At 44.0% G+C, this 18,435-nt stretch overlaps 2 protein-coding genes across 2 annotated transcripts in view; one reads left to right on the top strand and one right to left on the bottom strand.

Moving 5' to 3' along the window:
• Mterf2 (mitochondrial transcription termination factor 2) overlaps window positions 1-1,927 on the top strand; it is a 2,497-nt gene extending 570 nt beyond the window's left edge. The window contains exon 3 of the mRNA XM_010637624.3: window positions 3-1,927. Coding sequence (XP_010635926.1) covers window positions 3-1,127 — 1,125 coding nt within the window. The 3' untranslated portion in view covers window positions 1,128-1,927. The remainder of the gene's footprint in view (window positions 1-2) is intronic.
• A 2,624-nt stretch (window positions 1,928-4,551) lies between these two features.
• Tmem263 (transmembrane protein 263) lies at window positions 4,552-9,909 on the bottom strand. Its single transcript, XM_033763878.1, has 2 exons — window positions 9,840-9,909; window positions 4,552-7,077 (listed from the first exon to the last, which is right to left on the bottom strand). The coding sequence occupies exons 1-2, from the start codon at window positions 9,901-9,903 to the stop codon at window positions 6,791-6,793; spliced, it is 351 nt and encodes a 116-aa protein (XP_033619769.1). The 5' UTR covers window positions 9,904-9,909; the 3' UTR covers window positions 4,552-6,790.
• Between the last annotated feature and the right edge of the window lie 8,526 nt (window positions 9,910-18,435).

The following is an 18,435-nucleotide window of genomic DNA, read 5'->3' as shown; positions in this document are numbered from 1 at the left end:
CGCGCAGGCTGTGTTCCCGCAGGGCGGCGCGGTGGGCACCCACACGGGCACCTCCGTTAGCGCGCTGCGCCCTCACAACCAGAAGCCAGGCTGAGAAGGAAAACAAGAGAACCGTAGAAAAGCTCTGCGAGCTTGCCGTTGACATCAGAAAAATCCGTCGATTCAAAGGATGGGTGCTTCTGGAGGAAGAGACCTATGTGGAAGAGGTGGTGAGTGTCCTGCGACAGCTGGGTGCCGACGCGGCCGTGGTGGCCAGCATCCTGGAACGCTGCCCCGAAGCCATGGTCTGCAGCCCCGCTGCGCTGGCCACACAGAGGGAACTGTGGCAGCTGGTGTGCAGAAGTGAGCAGGAGTTGGTCACGCTGATAGAGCGGTGTCCCAAGGCCTTCTTCACCATCGGGGACCAGGAGAACCTCAGGCTGAATGTTCAGTTCTTCCAGGAGCTGGGGCTCCGGAACCTGGTCATCAGCAGGTTTCTGACAACTGCCCCCAGCATTTTCCATAACCCTGTGGAGAACAACAAACAAATGGCCCGGGCTCTCCAGGAGAGTTTCCTGAGCAGAGGCGGGTCTGAGGCCAACATGAGAGTCTGGCTGCTGAAATTACTAAGCCAGAATCCATTTATTTTGTTCAACTCTCCGGCGGCTGTGAGGGAAACACTAGAATTTCTCCAGGAGCAGGGTTTCACGGACTTGGAAACGCTTCAACTTCTGTCCACACTCAAAGGGTCCCTTTTTCATCTTTGCCCAAGAGATATACAGAACAGCATTTCCTTCGCACAAAATGCTTTGGAATGCACAGATCCTGACCTGAAGCAGTTAGTTCTGAAATGCCCTGCTCTTTTGTATTACTCTGTTCCAGTTTTAGAAGAACGTATCCAGGGGTTAGTGAAAGAAGGGATTTCCATAGCTCAGATAAGAGAGACGCCCATGGTTCTTGAATTAACACCACAAATAGTGCAGTACAGAATAAGGAAACTAAATCTCTTAGGCTACAGAATAAAGGATGGACATCTAGCAGATCTAAATGGAACGAAAAAGGAGTTTGAGGCTAACTTGGGCAAAATTCAAGCCAAAAGAGAAAGACCTTTATTTAACCCTGTGGCACCATTAAATGTTGAGGAGTAACTGACGGCCCTCACGTCCAGCAGTCGAGTGCAACTTTTTGGAGACCGTGCACTTCGGGCCGCTTAGCGTCACCGTTATTTTAAGGGCCTCCTTAGCTTCTGAGTTGTGTCTGAAATTGCTTTGACACAATCTCTGCTTCATGCCTGGTTTTTAAATCACATTTATTTTAAATAAAGTTGGTAACTTTACCCTTAAGTATTACTCCTAAAATTTATGGGTATGGGCTAGCACACTGGGGCACCTGTGTGATATTTTATAAGTGAAAACTTTCTAGGACGTACTGCCGGCTACAGGGACATCTCCATTCACACAGCACTTGTCTCGGGTGCAGACCAGTCTTCCTCACCACCGCCCTGAACCCACCCCTCTGAGGTCTCAATGTGCAGCTTAGCCTTAAGTGAAACATTTGCAACTTCTGGTACACTTAAGAAAACAACTTTGATGTGGGGATAAACATCTGGGATAATCAAGTATTATCCAAAAATAATAGCCTGCTTCTGGGGTCAGTTTGGTAAAACTGGCATCAGCTGCCCTGCCCTGGGGGACACGGACCCACATTCATCACTTTCCTCTATGGAGGAGGAATTGCTTGGCAGGACCCCCGCTGCCCTGTGGCACAGTCCAGCTTTATTAAGATCTGAAAGGGTTCTGTTCAAACCTTGTGAGCAGGAGAGTGAGGGACCAGCATAATGGACTGCTGTCTTGCCAACACTGGAATGAGTGCAAAACAGATTTGAAGTTTTTATGAAACGTCTGTAATTCCAGCACTTGGGAGGCTGAGGCAAGAGGATCACCATGAGTTTGGGGCCAGCATGGGCTACACAGTGAGTTCCAGGACAGCCTGAGCTACAAAGCAAGACCCTGTTCTCAAAAGAACTAAAATTTTTAAATCTGAAATTATCAATTCATAATACATTTTCAGTAACTGCAGCTTTCTAGAAAGCTTTCTGAAAATGCTGGTCTGCCTACACAGAAGGTGCGATGGTGCCAGTGCAGGGGTAGTTTCCAAGTTTCCATTCTTACTTGTTCCAAGATAAACATTACCCTGATAAGGACTGGCTCGCTTTTGGCAGTGAAATTGACCTTTCTAACAAATACACAGTGAAACAATTGCCTGACACCGAACATCCATGCCCTGGGTTTGCACAGCCTTTGAAGTATAATAAAAAAATGGTGAAGAATGCAGGGCAAACCCCCATCGTTGGTTTCGGCAGATGCAGTAACCTTGCTCGCCAAACCTGTTTAGTTAGGGTGCCGCTGGGGGATGTCTGTGGGGTACAAGGACAGAGGCCGGGCCTGGAGCTCCGGGGCAGAGCCCTTGTCGCACGCACATGGTCGGGTTCCATCGCCAGCAGGACAGGAGGAGAAAAGAGAAGGAGCAGCCAGGAAGTTTGGGGTCAGCCCAAGGCCAGGCAGGCGCCGAAGTCGTCTCCGGAGCGGGACCAGAGCGTGGCCTGGTGTGGTCGCTTGTCTGCTCAGTGCGCTCTCGGCCGCCGGGCCCCTGGAGGGAGGCGTGGGCTGCGGTGCTTTGGGGCCGATTTTGCTGTGCAGGACATCTAGAGCGAGGCGGAGACCGCGCAGCTCCTGTCTGAATAACGTGGAGAGCGCGGCACAGGGGCCGGAGTGTCGCTTACGTCGCTCAGGATGGGAAAAGCGGAGCAGGGCTGCGGACCGGTTGTCCGCGCCACCCCGATTGCCCCCGGGAACGGAGTCGCTCTGCCCTCCCCGACCTCCGCGCCCCCCCGATTGCCCCCGGGAACGGAGTCGCTCTGCCCTCCCCGACGCCTCCGCTAAGCAGAGCAGCAGCGAGCAGGCCGGGCCAGTCAGAGTAACTCGCACCCGGGTTCCAGCCCAGTAATTCCAACTGTAACCGAACAGCGCCCCGCGAAACAGTCCCAAAACCCAAGACCAGCTCAGCCCAAGAGGGAAAAGCCGCTCTGGTCCCAGCGTCGTTTCTGCCTCGAGGCCGTGCGCTGCCAGGCAGGAGCCCGCTGGAGGCGTCGATCGCCCGGCCGCCCCGGGCCCATCTGGGCCGAGCACGAAGAGGAGCCGGGCCGCCAACATCACCGCACTCCGCCCAGGTCTGGGCCGAGCGGGGCTGGGCCTTTGGAAGCAGATGTCAGAGCCACGGGAAGTAAAACCTAGGATTCTGCATTTCTAACCTTTATTAGAGTTGCTTAAAATATATCTATCTGTATTTCACTGTTGTGTTGGCATCAAAATACATATTCTGGGATGTCAGGTTTGTACATTATCACCACAAAAATTCAAGACTGACCGTAATATTCGGAACTGCTCTGTAACTAAGTTTCTAAGATTGTCCTGTTTTAAGTTTTCCCTTTTTTCTTCAGATCTTTAGAAAACGTTCCATTTTTTGCAGATCATAGTGCTTTATTAACAATTCATGTGTTTTTTACCCATCCCTTTAACACAGAAAAAGCATTCAATCGTTTCCCCTAACATCTCTCACTAGTACAGATTTGTAATGTCACCATCATTGGATCAGGCCCAGGCACAGCCTCGTGGGACAGAAACCCACTCAGGAAGCAGTGAGCCACAGCCGCCTCCAGGTGTCCGCCTCAGGCTCTGGAAGCAAGGCCGTCCATTGTACCCGCCACACAACTGGGAAGGCGCAGGACAGGAAGCCACACCCATTCCAGGAGCCTCTACTGCCCTTCTCCACTACCGCACCTTCCAACTGCAAGCAGTTGGATGGGAAAAGCGGAGCAGGGCTGCGGACCGGTTGTCCGCGCCACCCCGATTGCCCCCGGGAACGGAGTCGCTCTGCCCTCCCCGACGCCTCCGCTAAGCAGAGCAGCAGCGAGCAGGCCGGGCCAGTCAGAGTAACTCGCACCCGGGTTCCAGCCCAGTAATTCCAACTGTAACCGAACAGCGCCCCGCGAAACAGTCCCAAAACCCAAGACCAGCTCAGCCCAAGAGGGAAAAGCCGCTCTGGTCCCAGCGTCGTTTCTGCCTCGAGGCCGTGCGCTGCCAGGCAGGAGCCCGCTGGAGGCGTCGATCGCCCGGCCGCCCCGGGCCCATCTGGGCCGAGCACGAAGAGGAGCCGGGCCGCCAACATCACCGCACTCCGCCCAGGTCTGGGCCGAGCGGGGCTGGGCCTTTGGAAGCAGATGTCAGAGCCACGGGAAGTAAAACCTAGGATTCTGCATTTCTAACCTTTATTAGAGTTGCTTAAAATATATCTATCTGTATTTCACTGTTGTGTTGGCATCAAAATACATATTCTGGGATGTCAGGTTTGTACATTATCACCACAAAAATTCAAGACTGACCGTAATATTCGGAACTGCTCTGTAACTAAGTTTCTAAGATTGTCCTGTTTTAAGTTTTCCCTTTTTTCTTCAGATCTTTAGAAAACGTTCCATTTTTTGCAGATCATAGTGCTTTATTAACAATTCATGTGTTTTTTACCCATCCCTTTAACACAGAAAAAGCATTCAATCGTTTCCCCTAACATCTCTCACTAGTACAGATTTGTAATGTCACCATCATTGGATCAGGCCCAGGCACAGCCTCGTGGGACAGAAACCCACTCAGGAAGCAGTGAGCCACAGCCGCCTCCAGGTGTCCGCCTCAGGCTCTGGAAGCAAGGCCGTCCATTGTACCCGCCACACAACTGGGAAGGCGCAGGACAGGAAGCCACACCCATTCCAGGAGCCTCTACTGCCCTTCTCCACTACCGCACCTTCCAACTGCAAGCAGTCTTGAGACAAAAGGTAGCAGGTGGCTTGTCTGCAGCAGAAATTACAGCCATTTTTCCTCAAGCAATTGTAAGGACAAGCAAAGTTGAAAATATAAATAGGCAAGCACACAGTAAACCAAAGTTATACTTAGAAGAAACTCGGGTACAAAGCACAGCAGAGCCTATGAGTAGAGAAAGGTAAGTCAGAAATACAAACTAGCGATAGAGCAGTCATTTCTTCAAAATAGGAAACAAGTTCTCCAATACCGTTATTTAGATAATTTAGTGTTCAACTATTACTTCTGAAGTCTTTGAAAAAGATGCCCTTTGATAATTAAAACATTTGACCAGAATAAATCAACAATATATCACATGAAATAAATGACCCATTTAATTGAACCCCTTCATGAATTTTTCAGTTTTGTGGAAGCAGAAAAGTTCCAGAACTTTTGGAGGTATCCTCAAAGTCCCTGTTGGTCTTCAGGAGAGCTTTCAAAGGTTATCATCTTACCCATCTGCTAATCCACAGTATTAATGCAGTACTCCACTGGTGTACAAATGAGCCTTTCCGCCTCGGTGTTGGAGTGTTCTATGTGAATTTCCGCACACTGGGTCCCGACCGAACCACAGCAGGCCAAGGCCACTTGCTTCCTCCTTGGAGGGGAGAGAATGTGCACAACTCCAAGCCTGGGCTATAACCCTCGGGTGAAAGCGGAATGCTGAATACATATGTCACTTGTCAGCATGCTCGTGAAGCTGAGCACAAAACAACTCCACCCAAGTCCTGGTCCTGGGAATGGACGAGCCTCGCCTGGATGGCAGCTTGCTGAAACACTAATCACAACTCCAGTTCCCGGCCTGAAGGTGGCTGGAAAGCAGCACAGTGCGCAGCTACTGTACAAGACTGTCTAGAAGACAACATATTTTAGAAGCCTACAGAAATCATTAAAAGCAAACCTATTTTCATTCGAAAGTGATCTATGGAGCCCATTCGAAAGTCAGTCCTCAAATGTTTATGGTTTCTTTTATTTTTAAAAGGGCGCACTGCTGATAATTTAAGACATCTTACTGAAAGAATAGGTGTGAAGGACTCTACATCCTGTGTGCATTAAGTACTTCTTAGAAACAATATTTGTTCCTCCTCCACATGAAACCTTCTAACTCAGCTGGGAGCCATCCCTTAGGCACTGTGAGGTGTGTTAATGGTGAGCTTGTACATGGGTCTGAGTGTACGATCTGACTCTTAACCGTTCACAAGCACTGTTCTCAGCCACGGACCCCACTCCTGAGATTCTTAAGAGGGAAAACCTATTTCACCACCTTCAAGAGAACACAAACATAATTCTAAGAACTGTACTATGAAGGTATAAGAAAAGGTGTTTCCTTTGTAAGGCATCAATGATTAAATGAGCAGGATGCATGTCTAACAAGATGGTTAACATATCAAACCATTTAACTTTTCTTTTACACTTCTCCAATTCCTATTTTTGCCAGTTTAAATAGGAAAAGAATGCCTCTTGGCCTGCACAACTATTGTTTTAAAAAACTAAGACATCTGAAACTATTAGGCACATCAAAGGTACAGTTTTCCCTTGGGAAGGGGCACATGAGTTACCTGGCACACTGTACAAATGGAACTGTAAAGATCATCTACTAAATTCAACTTTCACATTTTAGTCAAACTGAAAGACTTATGAGAAATATTCAAACATACCATATCTCCCGTTACAACTAAGTAAGTTTAACATTTTACCAGATAAAAGCTGGAACTTAAGCATGAGAAGCCTCCGTACACTGTGCTGATACTGGGCCCTTTAGCTGACAGCCAGTCATCAATACTTTCAGCACAGCAATTTAGAAGATAAGCGTCCAAAGCAGGTGACCTGGTTGTAGTCCACAACGTAGAAATTCAATGCCACTGGCGTCACAGTGCTGTGGAGAACAGGTGCATCTCCTTATCTTAGTCAGACTTGTCTTTCTTCTTTCCCGTTAAGGGCACTTTGCTGACAACGGCAGACCCCACCGCTGTGACACCTCCGGCCACAGCGGACACGCCCCCTCTCACCAGCCCTATTCCCACGGAAGGCACAGTTGTAACTGCTGTTTTGGTCACCTCCAAACTCTTTCCACCAATCCAAGCCACACCACCAAGGGTGGCGCCAACGGCTCCCTTAGTAACACTGAAGATACCTCCAGTCACACGGGACAACATGCCAGGCTGCTGCTGCGGATGGCCCTTCGTGGCACCTAATGCGAGAAAACATCACCAGTCAAACACAGTCCCCACCGAGCAGCACACTCACCCTTCCTCAGTCCGGAGGTGTGATATGGCACCTGACTGGAGACGAGGGAGAATAGTCACCAAGCGGTACTTCTCACAAAAGCAAGTTAATTCTGTTACAGTGTAATGGGTCTGTTAGGTTTATTTAGTGAATAAAAGATTAAAATTTCTCTATTTTTATTGTTAATATGGTAGAGACACAAGCTCTTCGGGGGCCTCAATTTTGAGTGTAAGAATTACCTGAAACCAAAGTCTGGGAATCACTAACTTAAATATATTTTATCTCTGCCCAGTTGTGTGCCTCAAAATTTATTTAAAGAGCTAATGCTGTGACAAGACAGGAAAATTAAACTAGTCATCATGTAAAGTCATACTGACTATAATTTTATTCACCTGTATGAGGCAGATAAACTTGGGCATGGTAATACTTCTGTCACTCCCTCAGTACTTCCTACAAGACGGAATCTGTGCTTCAAACATCTACCATTTTATTACACTCTGCAGATACCCCCAAGAAAAGGTACTGCCAGAAGAAAAATTTATGTCATGAGTTAGGTTTCTTTGAAATTTTTTTTTTAATGGGACCACACAAATTAACATGTAACTTCAAATTCCTGAGATGACTAAAGGGGAGATTTCGCCAACTGTGATTGCACTAGCTTCACACGAACACAGTAATTCCGGCAGCAACAGCATGGGAACCGTCATGGAAAAGTATTTGCTAACTATAAATCCAATCTTCACCCTGACAAAATGCCATCTCATACAAGAGCTAAGTTCTTGGGTACGCAGGTCCAAATGACACCACCAAGCTACCAGATCCTAGCAGTGAGAGAAGGTAACGGAATCTATGAGTGTTTACTGTAGAAAAAAGAAAAAATTCTAGAAATCGAGTTTTCTAATACACAAAGCCCAAATTTACCTTAGACAGTTTTTTCTTTTTCATTGTTTGGAGCTTTTACATTCTATCATAAGTGGAAAAATTTCATTGAGTAATCAAAATAGTGCACAGGTATGAGTATGGCTACATTTTTAGAACATTTTTTTGAGACAGGGTCTCACTATGTAATTAAGACTGACCTGGAACTCACTATGTAACCCAGGCTGGTCTCGAACTCACAGTGATCCTCCTGCCTCAGCCACCCGAGTGCTGGGATTACAGGTGTACGCCACCACACCCGGCCATTTTTTACAACATTAATCAGTCGCTTTCAGTAAAACTCAGCAATGGGGCTCAGGATGTAGCTCGGTGACAGAGCTTACTTGCCTAGCACATGCAACATCCCCAGTTCAATCCCCAGCACCAAAAAACACTTACAAGAAAATTAACATAAAATTTTAAATAGCTGAAAGACAAGTATATGGATATGTCATACTTACGATGGAAAAGAATCCATAACTAGTAACTTTTGTGTTTAAGGTCAAAAAAATGAGAAAAGAAGCAAAGCTCTGATTTGAGGGCTGCAGATGACCAGCCAAATGCCAGAGACCTCATTTGCAAAACTGTCTTGCTCTGCTAAATCTGGTGCATGTGCATTTAATGAGTACAAATGATTTTTCATAACCAAATGAGACAAATATTAAAAGTTATCTCTTTCATTACAAAGCATTCTTAATTATCACCACATAAATTCTGCTTTTTAAGCAGGGGGCACATGAAGACATTCCTGACAGTCCTGGGTGCCTGTTTATCTCTTTCTTACTACTTTCCCACAAACTGTTTATCCACACCGAGACCTAGCTCTTCTTTTCAAAACACTATGTTTTTAATCCTAAAAATGAGGCAAGGAAAAGAGATGAACTAATAATTTTCTAGGCTACTCTATCAAATAAACTAAATTAAACCCAGTCAACTTCTTATAGGCCTAAGTGATGCTTTTCATTGTGGTGTTTTCCTAGCAATTTCATCTGCTTACATTGCAATATATAAAGAAAATTTAGACAGTGGGTAACAGAACTGGGAAGAAAACACAATGCCCAGGGTCAGTACTTCTGGCAGCCTGTATGCAGTTCTCTTAAGGAGACCACTGTTAGTTCTATAATTATTTACATTACATTTAATATCAGTCTATACCACTGGTGGCGAACCTGTGGCCATGTCACAGTGGGCTATTGTATCACTGAAAGCTCTAAAAGGTTTGCTATCACTAAACTAAAACCATAAATAAAAGGTGTCTACAGTCACTTTTTGTATGGAATCAGGACTGGAGTAGGGGCAATTAATGTTTCCAAAGCTTTTAGAAGTAAAATGATTCATGATGTCACAATTTTCAAACTAAAAAAGAATTGTGATTTAGAAAGCCAAATTATGCAGACCCCAAGACCGTGTATTAGGAGAGAGCTACCATCACAGTGCAATGAGGAGCCGTTTAACATCTCAAGTGCTGCCTGTGCTAAGTGATTTCTGGTACGCAAGACATCTAAAGTAAACACAATCCATCCTCTCTCTGTACCTACCTGTACCTTTACAGATGAAAGGGTGTTCTGGCCTGTGAAATGATCTAAAAATAGAGGGCAGTCAGAAAAAAACTTATATAATAAAATTAAGTTGCGTCTCTATACTCACCATTACCTGTGCGTCTTTATTACAGGCTAAAAATGTTTATTTGGGGGATGTATTCACTCAGCAGGAAAACAGGCTACAATTCTTTACAGTTAACAAAAACAATCAGAGCTTTAATTCACTGGAAAATTCCTCTCACACTTGATGTTATAGATGTGTATTTACCTTCCGGTGGTTCATCACCAAGGTAGGGTGGGACTTCTGGTTGATTTTTATCTGCCTGATTCATGATCTCCTAAAAAACAGACAGACACAATTAGTTTTAAGGTGACATTACCACTTATCACATTCTAAATTCAGACCACCAATTTTATTCAGAAAATAAAACCCACGAGACTACTTCATCTTCTCAATTTCAAACTGCAGTGTTTAAACAATATCCTAAACTATACCAGCAGGTAACACCAGTCTCATCTGAAACACCATCTCGAGAGTGGCAGCCCCGGGAAGACTCTCCGTGCTGCGGCTGTGTGTACAACTGCACAGTGTCCCCTGAGAGAGCAGGAAGGTGGACAGGGCAGGAGAGGAGAGACGCATCCCTGCCTGGATGGAAGGGGTTCTGCTGGCTTCCCGGTGGTTCTTAGAGCTATCATGAACAGAGGTAGTAAAGGAATTAAAAATCTACTTTGGAAGAACATATATAGATAGATATATCTATCTATATCTACACATACACACACATATATAGACACTGGTTGACTAAAAATCTACTTTGGAAGAACATATATAGATAGATATATCTATCTATATCTACACATACACACATATATAGACACTGGTTGACCATATATATATATACACACACACACACACACATACACACACACACACACACACACACACACATGAGATTCTCTGTTAAAAGTAATAAGGAGACCTAGGAGATAAATAAAATAAGCTATCATGGGGTGAAGAAAACATGCTTACACTTTCTTTTCCCAATTTTATTATCTTAAAATACTTGCTTTTAAGTTCATGAGAGTAAGTAAAAACTAAGAGAAGTCAAGATTGGTATAAAAATACTCTCTATGATATACTATCTTGCTTGGCCAAAAAACCAGAGCTATGATGCCAGCAGTCAACCAAGTATTTCTTAGCCTACCTTAGAGTCTAAATCAAACATATTCTACAGATATTTAAAGATTATAGAAACTAACAAAGTACTTTAATCATTAATTAGTGAACAAATAATGACTGAGCACCTACTCAGGACTAAGCATGGGATACAGCAGTGATCAAAAATATCCAAAGTCCCTGTCATCATGAAATGGTCACTTCAGTTGGGGAAGATAATAAAAAATACACAAACACCATTCGGTATGTCTGATGGTATTAAATGCTGTAGAGAAAAAGGGCCAGAGGAGCAGAGAACGGGAGCCTCTCAACATCCGGGACAGTCTGTGAACCTTCGCTACAGTTACACCCCAGAGGAGGAAAGGATGTCCAGTGCAGGCAGGAGGCTGCCCCCAGCCTTGTGCACGGTATCTACTCGTTAGTTATTTCATGCAGCAGCTTCAGATACCAGATCTGCGGGTGAAGAGCAAGTGCAAGGTGGTGAGACGGGAGCTTATCTGCACAGCAAGGAACAGCCAATAAAGCGCGGCAGGGACCACACCAAAGGCAGCAGGAGAGAAGTCAAGAGTGTGGTCAGCCTCACGCAGGCCCTGCAGGGAGCACTGAGCCTGGCCCTTACTGAGGGGCAGGGAGCTAGGAAAGGGAGTGGACAGAGGAGTGAGGTGTTCGGATTTACATTTCACAAGATATTTCTGGGTGCTGTGGGGAGCAGAGACAACAGAAGAGTTCAGCAAGGAAACAGAACTGTTAGTAGATGATTTCTATAATCAAGGTGGCCTGGTGGAGTGGTAGAAGCAAAGGCCAATAGAAATGGGATTTTCCAAGGTAACTTTAACTGCATGCACTTCATCTTGCCTTGCCTTTAAAACCTAAATCCTATCTGCAATGAGAATGCATTGCACCTGGAGTCCAATGGCACGTGCCCTGTGTTTCATGAGTATCTTTCAGTGCTCTACTGCAAGGCCACTTAGCAGCAGCCTCTAATCTCATCCCAGTCTGTCTGGTGAATTTAGCACATCCTACATGTACTTAAAATTTAAAATAATAGCAAAACTATGTGATCTCTTATAGAAAGCCAAAAGATAACCAGTACATTCATCAGAGAAGAGGTTCTTGCTATTTCTCTTAATTTTAAAATTCCCTCAAACTTGAAAATTGTATTTATTTCCATTAACATGTATTTTATGATTTATCATCATCATAAGATCATAAATTATACAGCACAGTGATTAAGGCTCTGGGATCAGACAGCCTGAAGGTGAATCCCAACTTGACCAAAGGGATAACAACTTCATTAGAATCTTGGTATTCAGGAGCCCCAGCTCTAAGATAATAATTAACAAATTCCAAAACCAAACATATAGAAACTCTTAGCAGAATATGTGTGTTTCATCTGTGGAAAGCGGCTATTTTAGAGGTACTTTACCACCACTGGACTGTTAAATTTAAGAAGACAGACACCTCTGTGTGATGTGGCCATCGCTGTAATCCAGCATCTGCACTACACACACACACACACACACACACACACACACACACACACGAACGTGCGGTCACCGGGCTGACCAACTCTTCAGTAGAAGTGATCATACCCTTCACAGAAGCACACACACGCATCTGAGTATTTTAACTGGAGTTGAACTGGTGTGACCACAGCAGGAACTGCACACAGTGCAAGAGTGTCTTTTTGGTGCCAAATCCCAACTAGTAGTCTCACCTTTTCCTCCTAATACAGGATCCCTTAAAATTATTTTGTTTACCACACTGTATCTACTGTACAATTAAAAAATACCATCACATAAGGATGAGAGCTGCTTCATCCTATGAGTTCATTAAGACATCTGCAAATTAATTTACACAATGAACAGACTTCACCCTTCTTCTGTGTGTAGGCAATGAGGAGTCAAGGGCTACCAGAAGCAAACTGCTTTAAGATCTGTACTGTAAGAAGCTACCTTGACCATGAACAGAGGGAAGGACAGAAAGATTAAATACACTACTTAAGTCCAGTCAGGTGTTTCTCCTGTCTAAACAAATGCTTGGACCAAAACTCTAGGAGACACCCTTGACTTCTTTTCTTACATTTCCATCTAAATGTCAGTAAATTTTGTTGCTTAAATAAATCCAAAACACAAGCACTTCTCATCACCTCTTCCACACCATATTTAACCATCTAAACCATCACAATCTCTTACTCAACTACTAGAAAAAACTCAACTGGTTTTCTGAGCTTCCACCACTGCTCCCTCCAATCCAGCCATGGAATCGCTCTTAACCTCTTTCTATTCTGCTCACAATAAAATCCAGAGTCCTTACATCCTGCCCTCAGCAGCCACACATCGCACTCCCATATCTACTTCAGTATTATCTCCTACCAATGCAGTTCTTTTTCTTCCCACTCTGGGAATTGTTCTGTTTATCCTTTCCTGGAGGCTCCTCCCAGACCTGGCACGGCTTGTTACCTCTCCTTATTTAGGTCCCTGTGCCATCCTGTAATAGCAGAGCACCTTCTACCTCTCTCCCTAGCATCTTCACCTGACCTTTTGGCATTTCCTATCTATCCTGTCTTTCCAATCAGAATGTTAGCTCCACAAGAACAGGGCTCAGCGTTGTTCACTATTCCACCTGCAGGGCTTTAATCAATGTCTCATGCTCGGGGGATGCTCCAATCCTGAACTTGAATTTTTTGTATGAATTTTTGTTTTGTTAATAACTCAGGTATTAACACGGGCTGAAAGGGAAAATCTAGGATGCAAGACTCCTAAGAGACATGACTAAGAGACGGGACAGTGGAAGACAAGCCACTGCAGAGAGATGAGGAACCTTTGAACAAGCTGTCTAGGCGACACCTCCAGGACATCCAAGGAGCCCTTCAGCAGCCATCAGATTCAGGGGCTAGAGGTGGAGCCGAAGTTCTCAGGGTGGCTGAAGTGACAGTTGAAGCTGTGGAGAGCAGGTGATGGGATCAAGAGGGCTGAAGGGCCAGAGAAAGCTCAGTAGTGCCACCACCTGCCTTGCAAGTACAAGGTCCTGAGTTGGATCCCAGTACAAAAAAAGGAGCTGAGAAGGGCTCTTAACTGGACTGCTCATATTTAACACCAATAGAAGAAAACAAACAAAAAACCTACAAATGAGTGGTCAAATAAATACAAGTGCATGGAGTGCAAGAGAGGCATACCAAGCTTTCTAAAGACATAATGCAGACATTAAAGTAATTTACAAAGAGCAAATACAACACAGAAATGTAAATATTATTTTATAGACTAGTATAAAAGGTATATATCGTATGACAAAAAAATATTTTTTTAGTACCAGGGATTGAACTCACTTAGGACCTTGCATTTGCCAGGTAGGTGTGGCACCACTGAGCTCAATCCCCGGCCCTGATCAAATTACTTTTAAAAAACAAAAAAACAGAGTAAGCCAAAATGTTAAATTAGGAGGTAGTAATGGCAAACCTTTTAGAGATGAGTGCTCAAACTGCAATCCTAAACCTACATGCTTATCCCAAAGTGCCAAGACTACAACTAAACCTGAATACTGATTTTTAATTTAGAAGAAACAACTCTACATTAACATGTTTTATCTTAAAAGAAAAACAACACAGGTACCATTAGTTTGCCACCACAGGGCTATAAGGTATCAATAGGGTAAGGACTACTTAAATATATTCATACTTTATACATAGTATTTACACAATTTCTAAATACACATATAGAAGGGTACGTAGTTAAGAACTATATTTTCATTTTCTACCATAAATATGCATTAGTTTTGCAGTTAAAGATGTTAAGTCATGGAAATCAATGATGTTTACAGATGGTATTTTCAAGTTCATCCAACCTCACTTTTCCTAGGTTTCTATCTAAGGATGAAGTTGCTCATCCAGAAAATAATGTATTTGAACCACATGATGTTTTAAGAAGCCACCGTTCCCACCCCATGAGCTATGCCCACACATACACCCTCCGGGAGGAGACCCTGACAAACGGCCTCCCACAGCTGTGACTGGCGAGCTGTACAAAGGCTCAAGGCCGTTACCCACTATGTCACCTGCTGGCTCTGATGTGGCACTCTACAGAAATAACTTCTGCAGAACTAATTATTCCAAAAAATATCTTGTTCCTCCAAAAAGTTCAGTACGTTTTCCCTAGCATTTTTCTACTTAAAAAAATAAAGATTTGATGTCTCCCTTCTCCCGTTGGCTTAGAGGGAGCTTTCAACTACAATCCACGCTCCACTAGGTCGTCTCCTGTGGCTTAATTGTGCCCCATACTCCCAAAGGACTCTGACTGCTATTTCATCTGGCTTGTAATGTGAATATCTTATTTATATTTTCCCATTTTGTTAGATGCTTTTGCTGTATGCTACTACCTACTATTTGTGGAATAAGGAAGATACAAAAATATATATTTTCATCCACGTTAACTTTAACCATCACAACGCACACATCAATAATGGCCCAAAGCTAGGAGTGTGCTTTCCAAGTATACCTTTTTGTGAGTGGACAGTGGTTTGCCAGGGTCTTGAGAAGCCATAGGAGAGACGTGACACATGCATCTTACTCTGCAGCAGTTTAAACACTTTTAATACACACGAAGTAAGAAGTGAAATGGGTGGTGCCTGGGAGTTATTCCAAAATCGCCAGACTTTCAGGAACTCTGCTCGAGGTCACTCTCATTCTACCTGCGCCCTGCCAGTCCAGCCACATGCCCACTCCTACTACCAGTCACTCATTCTGTACCAGACTCTGAAATGAAGAAAGTATCTACTATTATTCAAAAATACTCTCAGCTACATTTAAAATTATTAGCAAAAGTTACCAATAAGATTAAAAGTGCAAATCTAGAGTCCTGCCAGGCTGTCCATGTCCATCCAGACGAGAGGAAGCAGCTAGTTCTAGGATTCACTACATCCTTTATTTGTAGTGTCACTTGTACTACTGATACACATGAACTATTCCTAACCTCTACACATAGATACACCAAAATTTTAATAATAAACCTCTCTGTGGATAGTACATTACTACTAAGGAGAACTTTTTTAGACAGTTGTCCCCCTTATCCACAGGGGATCTATTCCAACACCCCCAGTGGAAGCCTGAACCCGCAGACGATAGCAAACCACACATCTCCTGTTTCTCTCATGTATACACTTACTCCTATGATAAAGTTTAATTTATATACTAGGCAAAGAGATTAACAGCAACAATAACAATATACTGTTATAAAACATATCAAATATGCTTTCACATTTTCACTTAAAGGAAACACTTTAATTTCTAAAGCTCAGCTCCAACATCATTTGCACTTTGGGGCCATAATTAAGTAAAATAAGAGTTTCCTAAGGCTACTAAGAGACTAACAAGTGGGTAGCATATACAGCATGCACACCCTGGACAAAGAGATAGACCCACGTCCCAAGTAGGATGGAGCATCACAGTGCAAGATTTATCACATTACTTATAAGGGTGTATGACCTAAACTTACTGTTTACTTCTGGAATTTTTCATTTAATGTTTCTGGACCATGGTTGACTGCAGATAACTGAAACTGCAGGAAGGGAACCCCACAAGTAAGGGGGTACTGTGGTATTACTCTCCCGCTCACTACCACCACTGCAGACCTGTTTCTCTTCAACTGGGAATTGTGATGACAAACACACCCCTTCCCTTATCGCCTAAAAAATAATCTAATAAAATGTAAAAATATACATGTGGTAACAACTGCCGACAATGCCAAAATGAGTTTTTAAATGTTACCCTTAAATGATACCTCAAACAAAATTATTAAATCCTATACAAACCATCTTCCTTAAACTCACTGACTCATTAGTTCAATATATGTTTGAGTCCTACTATGTGCCAGGCACCCTGTTACAAACTTAAGGCTTCCATGTAACTGAACACACAAATGTACAAATCTAAATGAGAGCTTACAATCAAGTGGCAATACACTTTCCCAGCAGCTACCATCATTTATTTGGTTCACTCATTCAAGAAACAGACTATTCTCTCTCTAGGAATGTATAATGCATATAAGTTTCTACTAAAAAACACACTTTCCCCAAAACGGCAATGACAGACAACAGCCTTTAGATTGGGACAAATGATTTAACTCACCCTATGGACATAAATCCGTTCTATCTTTTGGTCTTGACACAAACAGATGATTACATTACCAACTAAAACTGCTTATGAGTAGATTTTTAAGAAAATGAAATGTGAAAGACTTTTTTGCTACAGATTATATAACATGACAGCTAATTCATCAGTAGTTACTTTAATGGGGTTGGAGATGGGTAATTTCTGTCCAGCAAAATAGCATCATAGATACAGCAGCTGGCAAATACATTGAGTAAAGACTAATAACAACACTATTCCCTAGTGGGTAATTTATTCCAATAATAGAAACAGCAAACACCTCTTTGAAAACTCTTTTTACCAAAAAAAAAAAAAAAACACGGAGATGAATCGATGTTGCTTGTAGATTTCAGTCTATGTTTACTTTTTTTCTTAATATAAAAAAGTCTGAAAACAGCACATATTTACCTACGGGTACCACCCCTAATGTAACACGTTCCATCCTCCTCCGTACAAAGCTCAACTACAAAACAAGAGTACACAACAGTCTACCTTTTCAGCCACTTCAGAAGGTTAACAAGTGCCAATTTTCCTATGTAAGACAGCGATTTTAAGTGAAGAGGCTGAACTGTTTTACATGTTCTATATATAGGAACTTCGCCACATCCTCACTCCCATGCCTTTCTTCGCCAAGTAGCTGCAAGGATATTCAAAATCACACTGCAGGGTCTGGGGATTTAGCTCAGTGGTTCGGGGCCTGCCTCACAAGTACAAGGACCCGATTTCGATCCCGGTACCAAAAAAAACCAAAACAAAAATCACATTACAGAGAACGCTAACACATACACGCCAACAAGAGGGGGCCAAGACACCTGCCTGCCGTCGGTGGGCTTCTCTGGCCAATCAGCCTGGAAAGGTGGCCCCAGTACATTAATTAACAAACTGACTCCCAGGAACGCAGAGGCCAGCGAGGAAGAGGAAATCCCCTGTCAGGAAAACGTGAAGGCTCTCACAGTGACAAGTAACAACTGAAGGCGTCAAAATGGCAACCTTCAAGGGCTACCCTCAAAGGAAACATTGAGTAGTCACAATACTGTCAACTCAGGGAAGCTGCACGTTCGAAGTCTTCGCTAAATCGCCCGTTCCTCACTGTTCAGCTGGTAGCTGCATCCCTACTGTGCGCCGTACTCCATTAGGCACTGCACAGGCACAGCGAGGCCCCACTCCGGAGCAGCGTCCGGAAGTAGGAAAAGAGCAAACACTCAATGTGAAACAAAGAGAGATAGAGATTTTCTTAGAGTTTAAAAACAATCAAAAACCAATCACACACCCGGCCCTGCGTACGTGCTTGTCCCACGCAGTAACCACCCCAACTTTTCTAAGGATGCTTTCCCCACACGTACAGTTTTTAACTGAACTAGGCTTCTGATGCATTTGCAACACAAAGACCGGAGCACCGAAAGCGGAAAAGGCAGGACGCACAGGGGCTTAGAGAGCGGTCACTCCTCCCTTCTGCTCAAAACCAGGTGCGGAGCTGCGCACTCGCACGGTCGTCCGCGCGACAGCGGGGCTCGGAGCTCTCGGGGCGGCCAGGCGGCGACGCTT

This window comes from Fukomys damarensis, unplaced genomic scaffold (assembly GCF_012274545.1).
Source record: "Fukomys damarensis isolate Sample0158 unplaced genomic scaffold, DMR_v1.0_HiC HiC_scaffold_15, whole genome shotgun sequence".
Lineage (NCBI taxonomy): Eukaryota > Metazoa > Chordata > Mammalia > Rodentia > Bathyergidae > Fukomys > Fukomys damarensis.
The sequence above is the reverse complement of the archived record's forward strand: the minus strand, read 5'-3'. Positions and strand labels throughout refer to the sequence as shown.